The 14,325-nt window shown below is 42.6% G+C and overlaps 1 protein-coding gene across 1 annotated transcript; it reads left to right on the top strand.

Moving 5' to 3' along the window:
* Positions 1-11,603: 11,603 nt before the first annotated feature.
* Positions 11,604-12,761, top strand: LOC142933419 (general transcription factor II-I repeat domain-containing protein 2A-like). Its single transcript, XM_076077525.1, has one exon. The coding sequence runs from the start codon at positions 11,604-11,606 to the stop codon at positions 12,759-12,761; it is 1,158 nt and encodes a 385-aa protein (XP_075933640.1).
* Positions 12,762-14,325: the final 1,564 nt, after the last annotated feature.

Raw genomic sequence — 14,325 nt, 5'->3', positions numbered from 1 at the left:
TCCTCTCTCCCCCACCCAGCCCCACCCTTTCAAAATAAAAGCCCCATGGACTAACTGTATTTAAACATTAAGCTCAAAATTAGGCTTTTTTGTTGAAATAATGAATGCTCTTACTAATACTGCGACAACTACTACTGCTGCTGCTAATATTTCTAATATTACTGCTACTACTACTGCCACTATAACTTTTGCTGTTGCTACTATTACTACTACTAGTACTACTGCTATTACTGCTACTTCAAATACTGCCATTACTATTACTTCTACTACTACTACTACCAGTGGCGGCTGGCCAATAGAGGGCCATGGGGCCTGGCCCCACCTTGAGCCACACAAAAAAAAAAAAAAAAAAATTATAATAATCATAAATTATACAAATTGTCAATATTTGTGTTTTTGAACTATGGAATGTACCCAGTAATATGTGTAAAATATGATATCTGCGCAAAATATATGCTTTTCCTGCTCGTCCTCTCCGCCTGTGTGCTCGTCTGCTCGTGCTCTCCGCCTGTGTGCACGACACGACTCAGAACGCGCAGCTAGGGGGGCCAAATCGTTTTGGCCCAAAAGAGGCGGGTCTATGAAGCAGTTTAGCCAATTGCTGATTCAAGATATAAATGAGTGACATACAATTTAGCCAATCAGCACCCTCAAATAGATTCTAGAAACATTTTTCAGACAGGTAGTCTCCCATTTCTTAATTTTCAGCAATTTTTTTACAATTCATTTCAGCTTTCAGCATTCCAACGCATTTTCAGCAGGAAATGCATTTTCTAGTTTGCCTCTTTCTGCACCAGGCTAATTGAACAGTCCATGGTGCTGTAATGAAAAAAAACGTAAGAGATCTTTTATTTCATCTGCTGTCATCTCACTAAACAAATTATTTTATTAGACATTTTTATGTCTATTTAAAAGTGCTGAATGTAAAATGATTAATATACTGTATATACTGTCACAGCAAACAACAATTTGCTTTGTAAAGATATAGTGTAGTAATGTCTACCGAAGCAGAGAATAAATTTGCTCTCCCTCTGTGTGTGTTGTCATACGAACTTCTCCTTGCTTTGTTGACATACCCAGGCCGACTGAGCGTGCTTTTAGTGCATGTTTGTGCATGTGAGCCTGCCCCACTGGCTAGCTCACGGCCGGCACTCTGCACTGCGCTCATACTTCGGTTACAGCTGATAACATAGTCCCAAAAAAAAAACAGGGTCGTGATGGAAGCATAGCGCCCACCCTCAGCTAAACACTTGTTAGCTCTGTCAGCACTTTTGCCCTAATTTGCACTGTTAGCACAGTTAGCTTCTAGCCACCCACTCAGCCGTTGCCCTGTTGAGAGGCAATAGAAATGTTTTCTTGTATTCAGCACTTTCAACCGTTCCGTGTGGACCACTTGTAACTTAATTTTAGTTGTGTCAGAGGATTTCAACCCATGGCAGAGGTAGCTTTTAGGTCTATGTAGTTCTATGAATTTTGTTTTAACGGTATGTAAGTGGACAATAAAGTACTAATAATATCCACTTCATTCAAATGAAACAAGTACCACTTGAAATGTTTTGATTCCATATGACCAGAAGACGTCTGTGTCGACAACAGCGTTTTCATTCAAGCATGAGTGAAACCGTTTATCATGTGCAATAACCAATCAATATATCCAATTACACCTGTCCTCTCTTGTCCAGTGCAAAATTACATTAGTACATTTTTTACATGTTTCTAATATAAAATTAGCATTAGCTGCCATAGTTCTGTTTGTCCAAACTGATACGTCCCAAACTTAATCTGATTTATTCTTGCCAAAAGAAATGAATCAATGTGGCTCAGAGGGTAGATCGGGGTTTCGATCTCACACTCATCAACTCTGCATGTGAAAGTGTCCTTGGGCAAGATACTGAACCCCAAATTGCTCCCGAAGGCTGCGCCATCGGTGCGTGTGTGTGTGTGTGTGTGTGAATGAGCATTTAGATTAGATCCTGATGGCACCTAGCATGGTAGCACCTACCATTAGTATATGGGTGTGTGTTTCAATGGATGAATGTTGAAGACGGCGCTGTTTAAATGCATCAAAATATACAAAGAAACAATTATATTGAACACATGCACATGCATAGTTCCCCAAACAATGCTGAAAAAAACTGTCGCAAAATACCATCTGTCCTAAAATCAAACATAAAATTACGACAATCTTTTTCCTTTTCTACCCTATGTCACAGATGTTGGGATGTCTTGTAACATAGCTGCAGTCAGACCTGTCCTTGTAAAGCTTCTTAAGTTCTGCCTGGTCGACTAAAAAGGCTATCACACAGCCGACTCCTTGCCCTAGGAGTAGATAGATGTGTGTATTCGGCATCACATCCCCCCATCCTTTCACCCCCCCCCCCTTTTCTCTAGCCCCCACAACCCCACATCACCCGTTATCCAAATAGAGAGATCTGGAGGGGGAGGCAAGGTGGCAGGCGCCCCAAATATAAAGCGTATGCAATCACTCAGATACAAGTGGCACCGCTAAAAATTGCCTTCATATATCAGCTTATGGTTTACGGGCTGTGGCAGAAAGGACGGCAAAAGGTCAGGCGGAAAAACATATAGACGTGTCAGAGCCACTGCTCGGGGCGCCGGAGCTCCGGGCTGATGGCTGAGGAGATGGGCTCGCTGTATGTGTGTGTGTGTGTGTGTGTATGGGGGGGGGGGGGGGGTGAGAGCGCGTGTGTGTAAAAAAAACTCAGAGACACCAAGGCGGTGTTTGATGGGTCCAATGTGTGTCTGCATGTTTATTTGTACAATCCTAAATGAGGGCAATCTAAGTAAAATCCGACCAATTTAGGTTGAGGATTCTTTTATGAAGATTAGAGTTTATGGTTAGTTTAAATTAATCAGTAATAATGCAAATGTGTTGACATAAGCATTTACCCCAGTTCGCACCACTATGCCTCAGCAGAAACAGTGACAGTGCTGACCTTTGAGGAGATCGAGAGTCCAGAAATGGAGGAAGCCCTCATTGGCTTATGGGATGCTTTTATTTAGTTGGGAGTAAAACCTGTTCCACACAGAAGCAATGGTTTGCAGACAGTTACGAGACAGGAGTAAACGGTACGTTAGCCTGTTAGCTACCAAGCAAAGCTAACAGGCTAACGAGTTTGCCACTTAACCATGGATCAGACTGGCATATACAGTTACATCCCAAAACGTCAAGGCCTCGCCCCTTTTGAAGGGCGACTGTGGCTAAGTGGAGAGCAGGGTCGGCGGTTCGATCTCCAGCTCCACTAGTTGCATGCCGATGTGTCCTTGAGCAAGACACTTAACCCCAAAATGTCTCCCGTAGCTGTGCCTACGATGTATGAATGTGATAGAATCTCAATTTGGATAAAAGTATCTGCTAAATGACTGTAATGTGTTGGATAGAAAACAGAAGATCTTATAGATTTCAATGCAATGTGTTTGGATTTTAATTTTGATAAATGTCCTTGCGTTTATTACTTTAATCAAAACTTTTATTTTTTTGCCATGTCTTTAATTATTTTGCAACCATGTCTGCACCTGAGCGTTCACGATACTTGAATAAATTATTGTTAATCGGTCTGCAGTCATGCATCTCCTGCATGATCAATACATGGATATGAGGCAAAGAGCTTGAGCGCAGGGATGAAGCTTTTTATAGCAGGAGGAACATTATTGTGTGACTGTAGATGTGCATACTTTATTTGTTATCATCTGTGCTAGTCTTTGTTTCTCACTTTGTGTGTGTGTGTGTGTGTGTGTGTGTGTGTGTGTGGTGTACTGTAGCTAGTCTCCGGAGTCAGCAAACACACTGACACACACACACACACACACACACACACACACACACACACACACACACACAGGTATACGCGGGATACTGTAACCTCTCGGTCGACCTCCGCTGACAAGACAGATCGCTCCATTCATCTATGGGTGAGTGCACCGAGCGCTCCATTCATCTGCGGCTGAGTGGATCAGGCCGACCGGCATTTTTCACACCGCTGGCCCATGATGCATCTGGGACTCTGGAGGAATGTCACTGGCCTGAATGCCCTGATCTGTCATGAGGCCCTGGCTGCCACACCACTATATACGCAGTGACACACACACACACACACACAAACATACAGGGACACACATATACACACGTACTGTATGCAGCTTGGTGGCCTGTATGCTTAAACAGACCATCCCATTACCATGAGAGGTTGTTGGTTTGATTCCCATGAGCCCGGTTGAAGTGTATTTGAGTAAGATATTCAATCCCCCTTCACACCCAATCAGACTGACTCCATTACTGCCGGTTGATAAAAGTACTCGGAATATATTACTAACTAGTATACATCATCATATGGTTCTGTGCTGATCTCTGCTACTCTTACTTAAATGCATGAACAGAGACAAACACTACTCAAAGATTGGTTCAAATATTTTTACACAAAAATAGTGACAATGTCTTGTCAATAGTGCGTTCCCATCCAACTGTTCCTCTACACATTTTCTAATTGCGCATAAAACACTGATTGGAAAAAGCATTTACTTTTGGCTGAGGTGGAAACATTAGAGCATCAATGAAAGCAGTGGAAACAGAAAAAGCAATGGCACATATAGCATGTGACAAAAGCAATGTGCGGGCTTTAACAAAATGGTTATGTTCACATGCCATTCTTTTGTAGCTCAGGGGGTAGAGCGGGTCGTCCTTTAATCACAAGGCTGGCGGTTCAATCCCTGGCTCCTCGTGTCTGCATGTCGGAGTGCCCTTGAGCGGGGGTGAAAGTAGACTAAGGTTTTTGCCGGTACTTTTACCCCAAACGTCATCGCATCATATTGTTCTCCTCCCAACCCCAGCTTCATCCATTTCTGAGCGCACACGTTCAGTATTTCAAACGCTTACATGGTGTAGAAAGAAACACTTCATGTACAGCAAATCATTTATTTAACCCTCGTCCTACCAACTGGGGTCCCCCGCAGACCCCTAGAGGTATACTTTTTGTCATATCTCACAGGTGCTTTATTTCATCATGCCAATTTTACATGACTTTCTCAATCAATATCAATTGTTTTCTGTTCATGTTTTAATTAGTGCTTTTAAAATAATCATTTTCCATATCAATGTATTGATCAAATACATTCATTGACAAAAGTTTAGGGTCCTAATTTAAAGTATCACACACTATCATGGGGGTAAGGACACTGTCCATTATTAAGGAGACAGACACAGATGCAGAAGACACAAATGTCCTCATGTGCTCTGTCTGTTTGCATTACACAATTAAGGGGAAATGTCCTAAAATTACTTTTTTTCTTCAGCTGACATAAAACACAACTTATAATGTTTTGAGAAGAACTAAGTTAACATTTTCCTATGATGGTTGTTTCTTACTGTGGTTTGTTCTTTCAGTAATTACAGTAGTTTATTGTTTTTCAGTCGGTAGTCCTTGCAGCAGTAGGCCTTCGTGTCTAGGCCAGCAGAGAAGGCCTTGCTGGCCTAGACACTGACAGAATCCCAAAGTTATAGCCATTTAATTATTTTTCATAAATACACTACATGTATTCTAAATATTTTTCCCATTAGCTTATTTACTCATTGGACAGCTCCTGTCTTCCTCAGTTGCGCTGGAAGCTTGTTTTAAGTAGAGCTTTTATCCAATCAGATCTCACCTCTATGTTGTCTCCAGGTAAAAAAAAATCTGCCCGGAGGCCTGCAGACTCACAAGTGCATCCATGTGCAGTTTAAGTGAATGGGGACGATATTGTTGATTGTCATAGTGTTCAACCAATCAGATCTCTAGTTTGACATGTTGGGCGTATTCTTTGACGTGTCAGAGCCTGCTAGCTGGCCTATAAGTACGTCAGCATTAACGTGCGGTGTGATTGATCAGTGGGCTAGCATGACTGTTGTGAAACTAGCTAGCAGAACTTTGTAGTAGTAAGAGTTAAAGTTTAAAGATATGTCAGACGTTTTGGCATGTTTGGCGGTGACAATCCCAAAATCTACTGCCGGACATTTTCAGCCCTCAAACGCATTAAAACATATTCAAGAAATACAACGGGGGAGGTTCGACTGTCATCACTGGCGTCCATGAATCTAGAAGGACTTCTTACTGGAACTGAAATGCACAGATGTAATGTTACTGTACAACCGCTCATTGAACTCTTTGTAATCAAAGAAAGGAGGATGGACTTTGTCTTTAAGGGAACAGCTGCTTTGGATAAGTGAACTGCTTTAGTTTTTACATCTGCAGTAGCGCTACTACTGTTTTAATTTTTATATGGTGTCATTTTTCTTATATGGTTAATATTGTCCCCTCTGATGTGAATAATATTTGAATGGTGCTCTTGAGTGTGTGGTGGAATACGTGTTTTAGTGCCGCAGTTTTGCTGGAATGTGCAGAAGTCTGTTGAATCGTGTTATTTGGGTTTTATGTTATGATACCTGCTTTGTTGTCATATAAATATATGTGACTGGTTCTTGTGAGTTTGTTCTTGTCATTGTGTTAATTACATTGATTCTGACTATATGCATTGCCCGTTAATGACGAAGCATCCCGTCATGCTGCGTCATAGTGACAGACCTGCATCCTTTATAGTTTTGCGCGTATTCATGTATCTGCACTCTGCAGTTAGTGTATTTGTAGGTGTTGAGCTTCATGTAACATTTTATTTCAAACGTCAAATGTTGCAGTGTTATGTGAATATGAGGTGTTTACACTAAAGAAATAATAACCCGTAGCTGTGTCATAATGAGTTTAGGAGGTGGTTCAACTGTAGGACAGCACTGAAGGCCCGAGTATACAAATACACAGCCCGCCACTGAGTCCTTGTACGTTAAATATGTAGGATGAGGGTTAAATGGTGGGAATGCCACATAATAATATAATAATAATTAGTAAATGTTGACAAAACTTTCAAAATCATAACAGTCTTTTTTTAATAAAGCGGTAGCTTGCTGCCAAAATGGGGTAACATATTATCAATTTGGTTTCTCAACACCCAATATTGTACGAGAAACACATTGACGACCTGAACAACCAGATAAATGGCTTGAGATCGCCAGCATCTGGGATAGAATGAAGATATGACAAATGACCACGGGGCGGCTGTGGCTGAGTGAGTAGAGTGGGTCGTCCTTTGGCCACAAGGTTTGGGATTCGATTACCAGCTTTACTGTCCCAACATGCTCCCCAGGTGCTTCACAGCAGCCCACTGCTCCTAAATATTTAGGATGGGTTAAATGCAGAGGTCAAATGTAATTCATGTACCTGTGTGTAAATTATTCGAATTAAGCGTAAAGATGGCAACAGCTAGCCTTAGCATGGAATTTGGGCTCTGATTATTTCATGTCATAGATCAGGGGTCTCAAACTCAAGGCCCGCGGGCCGCATCCGGCCCGCCAAATCATTTTATGTGGCCCGCGAATCCGCCAGCAAAAATAAATACATTTTAAAAAAAAGTTATGAGATGAGTCATGATGATGAGATACTTAAACACACAGTCATGGAAGCAGCTCTTTGGCTGGTTACTGTACATTTGACATGAAATGTATTGTGAGTACATTGAAGACTACTTTAAACGTGTCTTTATAACATGAAATACTTCACGTGGGATTGTGCAAACACACCCTTGAAAGGATTTTAAGCATTGAACAAAGTTATTGTATAACTTGTGTTTGATATTTTCTTTAATAGTTTGATCTTTGATAGAGTAATGTGGGTTTCTTAACCCTAAATTAAAAGGATTTAAGTTAAAATAACAGAAACGTGCTTAAATATATTTTTACATATATATAACTGCATGTACAATATATTCACACTTGAATAAACAATACTCAAATGCAGAGACAGTTATTTACCAATATGTTAGGAGTAGTTACATTTACAGTTACAACCGGCCCTTTGAGGGAAACCGTGATGCTGATGTGGCCCAGAGTGAAGATGAGTTTGACACCCCTGTCATAGATATAAGTACTAGATGTGGCATGTTCTAATGACTTGCTGTTCCGAGATGGAACCATTTGGCGGCCATCTTACTTGGGGCGTTTGAAAATGGCTGTATTTGGAAATTGCAATTTTGACCTGAAAAGTATAGAAAAGCACTTTTCCTTGTCGTTAACATGCTGTATGTGTTACTTTAAACTTGATTGGCATGGAATCAGCTGCTTAGTTTAATCCCTCTATACTCTGGTCTATTTGGTCCTATTGGTAAAGTAATTAGGTGCTGAGCAGCTGATAACCAGTTGCTGCCCATTGCAGATTGTTTTTGCCATTGTAAACAACACCAAGGAAAGGCGATCAGTTATCCCATTAGTTATGACGTAAAGCTGAATCCACTATTTTATATCTATGTATTGTGTAATTAACGTCAGCCCCTTAACATTCGCTGTCTGGATAATTTGTTGACTAAAATGGAACGTGGCAACATGGATGATAAGCACCATGTTGAAAATTTACATGCAGATTTTCCATATGCTTTCACTGCATTTTAGTATCGCACTTGTGAGTTGTGGCTTATTTAAACTTTTTTTAACCTTTACTGATATCAATGCATTTTGATGTCATTGTTCTTAAACTTTGACCTTTTGTAGAAATTCATATGTATTCCTTTATCAAAAAAGTTTGACCAGGATGCTATGGAGGTATATTTGTGTCTTTATTATGCAAACAAAAAAAAATGTTTTGAGTGCAAATTTCTCGCACTGCAATCAAAAATCAAGTTTGTAAGTAAAAATATATAACCTGAGACGCAAACAGGAAGTCCTCTGTTGCATAGGCCATCTCATTTCGGAGACCGCTAGGTCCAGCCTTCGTGGTCCTCAAAGGACACGGCCGACCTGGACCGTGAAGGCTGGGTCCCCCGAAGGATGCAGTTGCTGGATTGGGACACAGGCAGTGTTTACAGTGGAAGCAGATACCGGGATCCAAGTCGAACCCACCAATAGAAACTCCTGGCTTATTCAGCAGTGTATGCCCCGCCCACTACATCCAAACTCAACGCGTAGTTTTTATTTTTGAGAGCAAAGTTTATTTTTTTGAGAGCAAAGGTTTTTGATTTGCAGCCAAAAATTCTAGTTTCATGAGCAAAACTAAAATAATTTATTCTCAGTTCATATATTTTTACTTACAAACTTGATTTTTGATTGCAGTGGGAGAAATTTGCTCTCAAAACATTTTTTTTTTTTGCATAATAAAGACACAAATATACCTTCATACATAGATGCAGACCAATTACCACGTACAACAACACACAGAATAGTTTAAAGTAACACACATGCCCCTGTATACACTTACAGTATGGGAGTATTAGAAGTTGTCTAAGTCAGTAATGATGGATGCAAAATCCAAATGTGAAATATAGAATAATGATAAAATGCTAATTATTTACTGTTGTGTTGAGATATATTACGTCTAATTTCTTCCCTGGACAGTTAACATGTTTGAGAATTAGGCATTTGAATAGTAAAACATCCATTTGGCATTGATGTGGTGGGACTATGCAGTTTTTCTGACATGTGGTTCGATATTTGAACACCCGCAGGGATATGCGTTAATTCCAAAATAAGGCAACAGAAAACATATCATCACCGACCCATGATCCAGCCGCCCCATATGCAAATCAGTGCATCAAGCCTATTATCCAATGCAGAGGCAGTTTGCGCAACCCCTTCTTTGAGGTGTTGTATATTTCAGTCCCTGCTTTGTCTAAACAGTTAAGAAATGAATGATGAATGCTTGACAAATGCTTGTTCTCCAATAAAATCTATTCTATGGTTAAACGTGGCTTATCAGTGAATAATGCAATTCCAACAGACCATGTGGAACTATTAAAATATTTGGCCTATTTGGACCCATCAGAGTTATTTTTAGATTTATCATTCCACCGATTTTTGGAGAATATCCTGTCTGAGGTATATTTTGCGACATCTTGGTCGTATGACAGAGTGAATAAAGGCAAATGAATTCACAGTCTGTAGTCGGTTACAGCAGTGGTTGAGTCAAACTGAGGGGAAATAAATGCCCATTGTGATTCTAACGGGTGAGTTATGAACACCTCAGTGGACAGAAGGAGCACCTCTGGAGACTCACTGACCTGCAGCTTCACCCTGAACAAGTCAAGCAGTCAGTGAGACCTGGCTGTCACCAGCCTCTAAGAGAGAGAGAGAGAGAGAGAGAGAGAGAGAGAGAGAGAGAGAGAGAGAGAGAGAGAGAGAGAGAGAGAGAGAGAGAGAGAGAGAGAGAGAGAGAGAGAGAGAGAGAGAGAGAGAGAGAGAGAGAGAGAGAGACGAAGGACAGAGATATGGCTATGGTCTTTGGTTCCAAGCTCCTTACCTATATGCCCAATTTGTGGCTGAGTTAAAGGGGAACTCCGCCAATTCCACACAACAAAGTGTATGTACAGATGTTGGGGGAGTACTACTGCCTGTCTGGCCCTCACAGCTGCAAAAAGCAAAGGGGGGGGGGGGGGCATTTTTGTTGAAAACCTCAGTAGCTCAAGTGTTCCAGTCATAGACTGTATATTAGAGGTGGACGTAGTCACCTATTGGTTTGTAGACTGCTGTTTTGACTTCGGCAATTTCGCCGTCACCATGTTGGATTACGGCCGTCACCATGTTGGTTTTTTTGCAGACAATTAACAGAAGTTACCATATTTGGAATGTTCCAAATATGGTCTCTGGTAGCCACCGTGTAGCCCCGCCCTAAAGCATTCCCCGCTTTATGGTCTGTTTGACTCTAAATCAGGGGTCTCAAACTCGCGGCCCGCGGGCCAATTGCGGCCCGCGAGCCGATATTGTGCGGCCCCCTACCTAACATAAAAGTGTAATGTTAATGCGGCCCGCGCGTTTTTCTCACGCGCACCTTTTTCTCACGTGCACCTTTTTGCCGAGTTGTTGCGCGAGTCGTTGTGGGCGTTTTATATTTACAACGTGAATTAGCGAAACTCGTCACTTGGTTGAAACGTGATTCAGGAGTGACACCAAGTGGAAGGAAAATATATCTCACCCAGTCCCAGTCATGTCTTTCTCAAAACCTGCCGTGAAGAGAAAAGTTGGCGAAGAGCACAGACAATTCCAGGAAAAGTGGGAGACGGAATATTTTTTTGTTGAGCACCGGGGCACTCCGACGTGTCTTATATGCACAGAGAAAGTCGCGGTACATAAGGAGTACAACCTCAAACGTCATTACTCAAAGAGACATGCCGAGGAGTATACAAAATACCAGGGAGATGAGAGAGAGGCCCGGGTCGGCGATCTTAAAACTTACTTACGTTTACTGAGGCGACAAGATTTTTTTAAGAAAGCGAGCAAAGCGAGTGACGCGGCAGTCGAAGCGAGCTACGTGGTGAGTGAGATGATCGCCAAGGCGGGAAAGCCATTCAAAGAAGGCGAGTTCATAAAAATTTGCATGTTACAGGCTGCAAGTATAGTCTGTCCGGAAAAAAAGAGTCAGTTTAGCAACATCAGCCTTTCAGCCAACACAGTGGCAGAGCGCATTTCTGACCTGTCAGGTAACATATATGATCAACTGCGGGAGAAAGCCAAACATTTCTGTGCATTCTCAGTTGCTCTTGATGAGAGCACAGACATCACTGACACTGCGCAGCTCGCAATGTATGTCCGCGGAGTTGATGACAGTTTTGAAGTGATGGAGGAGTTGCTCACAGTGATTCCAATGCATGGCCAGACCACCGCTCAGGAGATATTCCGCCAGCTGTGTGATGCCATTGTGGATGCCGGTTTAACATGGAAGAGGTTTGCTGGAATAACAACCGACGGAGCACCATCAATGACAGGGAGGAAAAATGGACTGGTGGCACTTGTTCAAAGAAAACTGGAAGAGGAGGGTGTGGAGGAGGCCATTGCTCTGCACTGCATTATCCATCAGCAGGCCCTTTGCAGCAAATGCCTGAAGTTTGACAATGTGATGTCTGTTGTTGTGAAATGCATCAACCATATTAGATCCAGGGGCTTAAAGCACCGGCAGTTCCGCGCCTTTTTGGAGGAAATAGAGTCAGCATATGAGGATGTCCTCTACTTCACCGAGGTACGTTGGCTCAGCAAGGGAAACGCCTTGAAGAGGTTCTTTGAGTTGAGAGCAGAAGTGAAAGCCTTCATGGAGAAGGATGGGATGGCTGTTCCTGTGCTAAGTGATCCCAAATGGCTCATGGACTTAGCTTTTCTTGTTGACATCACACAGGAGCTGAATGTACTGAACAAGAAGTTACAAGGCCAAGGGCAGCTTGTCAGTGCTGCCTATGACAACGTCAGAGCATTCTCCACAAAACTTGTGTTATGGAAAGCCCAGCTCTCTCAGACAAACTTCTGCCATTTCCCAACATGCAAGGCACTCATGGGTGCGGGCACACCATTCAGTGGTGAGAAGTATGCTGATGCCATTGTAAACCTACAGGAGGAATTTGATCACAGGTTTGCAGACTTCAAGACACACAGAGCCACTTTTCAAATCTTTGCTGACCCCTTCTCCTTTGATGTGCAAGATGCCCCTCCTGTGCTTCAAATGGAGCTCATTGACCTGCAGTGCAATTCTGAACTCAAAGCCAAGTTCAGGGAGGTGAGTGGAATAGCAGACAAGCTTGGACAATTTTTGAGAGAATTGCCCCCCACCTTCCCTGAGCTTTCCAGGATGTTCAAGCGGACCATGTGCCTTTTTGGGAGCACATATCTGTGTGAAAAGCTCTTCTCAACCATGAACTTTAATAAGTCAAAGTACAGGTCCAAACTGATGAGCATCTTCAAGCCATACTGAGGGTCTCAACTGCTTCCTCCCTCAAGCCAAATGTGGCTGAGCTGTGTGAGAGGAAGCGCTGCCAGGTCTCTGGTAGCAAGGAGTAGGCAAGAGAAGCCTGAAGAACCGTTCATTTTCTGAAGAACCGTTCATGTTCTGAAGAACCGTTCATGTTCTGAAAAACCGTTCATGTTCTGAAGAACCCGTTCATGTTCTGAAGAACCGTTCATGTTCTGAACTGTTATTAATGAAGATTGGATCAGTTGTACTTTTTTTTGGAATACTTAATGCGGCCCAGCCTCACCCAGACTCTACCTCCAGTGGCCCCCAGGTAAGTTGAGTTTGAGACCCCTGGTCTAAATGGAGCATAATGTACTAAATGAACATCATGCTGTATTGAAGAAGACTTGAAACTAGAGATTGAGACCATAAACTCATGTTTACAATGTTTACTGAGGTAATAAATCAAGAGAGAAGTAGAGTCACTTTCTCATTCATTTCTGTGATTGTAGATACAAGATGAATTCAAAAGCTGATCTAATATTACTAACTGAAAGGCTCTCCAAAGCCATCTACAAATATGTCAGCTCATTTTGTAAAAGTGACTCAAGTGTTGGACGGACCGACAGACGGAAGGACAACATGTGAGATGGTCTTTTGTTGCGATACATAGCCGTTGGCTTTGTTTTTGGTGTATAACTGCCAATATGTCCACAACGATCCCCCTCGTCTCTTTGGTCAGTTGGTCCTCAAAAGTCTAGAGGTAGGGACGTATGAGTCGGGTTGGAGCGATGATGAGGGTGGCCAGTCGGGGCGGAGCATGCAAAGCTGAAATAACAATGACGCAGACGAAGAGCAGAACGGGCATCGGGCAGCACAGCTGGCAGAGGTGGCCCAGTTAGCCCAGTTAGCCGGCTGGCTTCCACTGGACCACGCACAGATGCCCATTAACTGCCCCGCTGATGACACCCCTGGGGCATGACACACACACACACAAACACATACATCTGTAAAGATATATAAACACACATATAACACACCAAGACATAGATATAAGCACATGTGCCAAAGACACACACCTGGACAATATTTTGATATACCGCACATGCGGACTAACACGGACGCACACACGTGCACATCCAGCTGTGGCTCTCTCATTTTATAGTCTCGCAGATGCAAACACACACACACACACACACACACACACACTGTGTTTTACTGGAAGCCCACAGACAAACACACACGTGTAGTAAAGGAATGACTCACTCAATTCCAAACATTGCTAAACGCAACATCTTCATAAAAATACATCCCCACTTACACACATGCACAAACCAACACAAATCTCATGCTGCTCAGCCAGTATGTTCCAGCAATCATCATCACACACACACACACACACACACACACACACGCAAACTGCAATTCTCACCTCAGGGCAGAGATGTGCTCTGATGTTTCCGGGGCAGTGGGCAGTCACGAGTGTATGTGCGAGTGTGTGTGCCTGACAGCTGTTTGTGTGCATGTCCATGTGTCCGCGTGTGTGTTTGTGTTGGCGCGGTGCCCTAATTTGACAGAGCCGGAG

This window comes from Anarhichas minor, unplaced genomic scaffold, assembly GCF_050575085.1.
Source record: "Anarhichas minor isolate MPS153535 unplaced genomic scaffold, ASM5057508v1 ptg000060l, whole genome shotgun sequence".
Lineage (NCBI taxonomy): Eukaryota > Metazoa > Chordata > Actinopteri > Perciformes > Anarhichadidae > Anarhichas > Anarhichas minor.
Note: the sequence above shows the minus strand (reverse complement) of the source record. Positions and strands in the feature narration are given on the sequence as shown.

What these genes read in the sequence shown, in the direction of transcription:
- LOC142933419 (XM_076077525.1), top strand. Translation starts at nt 11,604, where the DNA reads ATGTATGTCCGCGGAGTTGATGACAGTTTTGAAGTGATGGAGGAGTTG.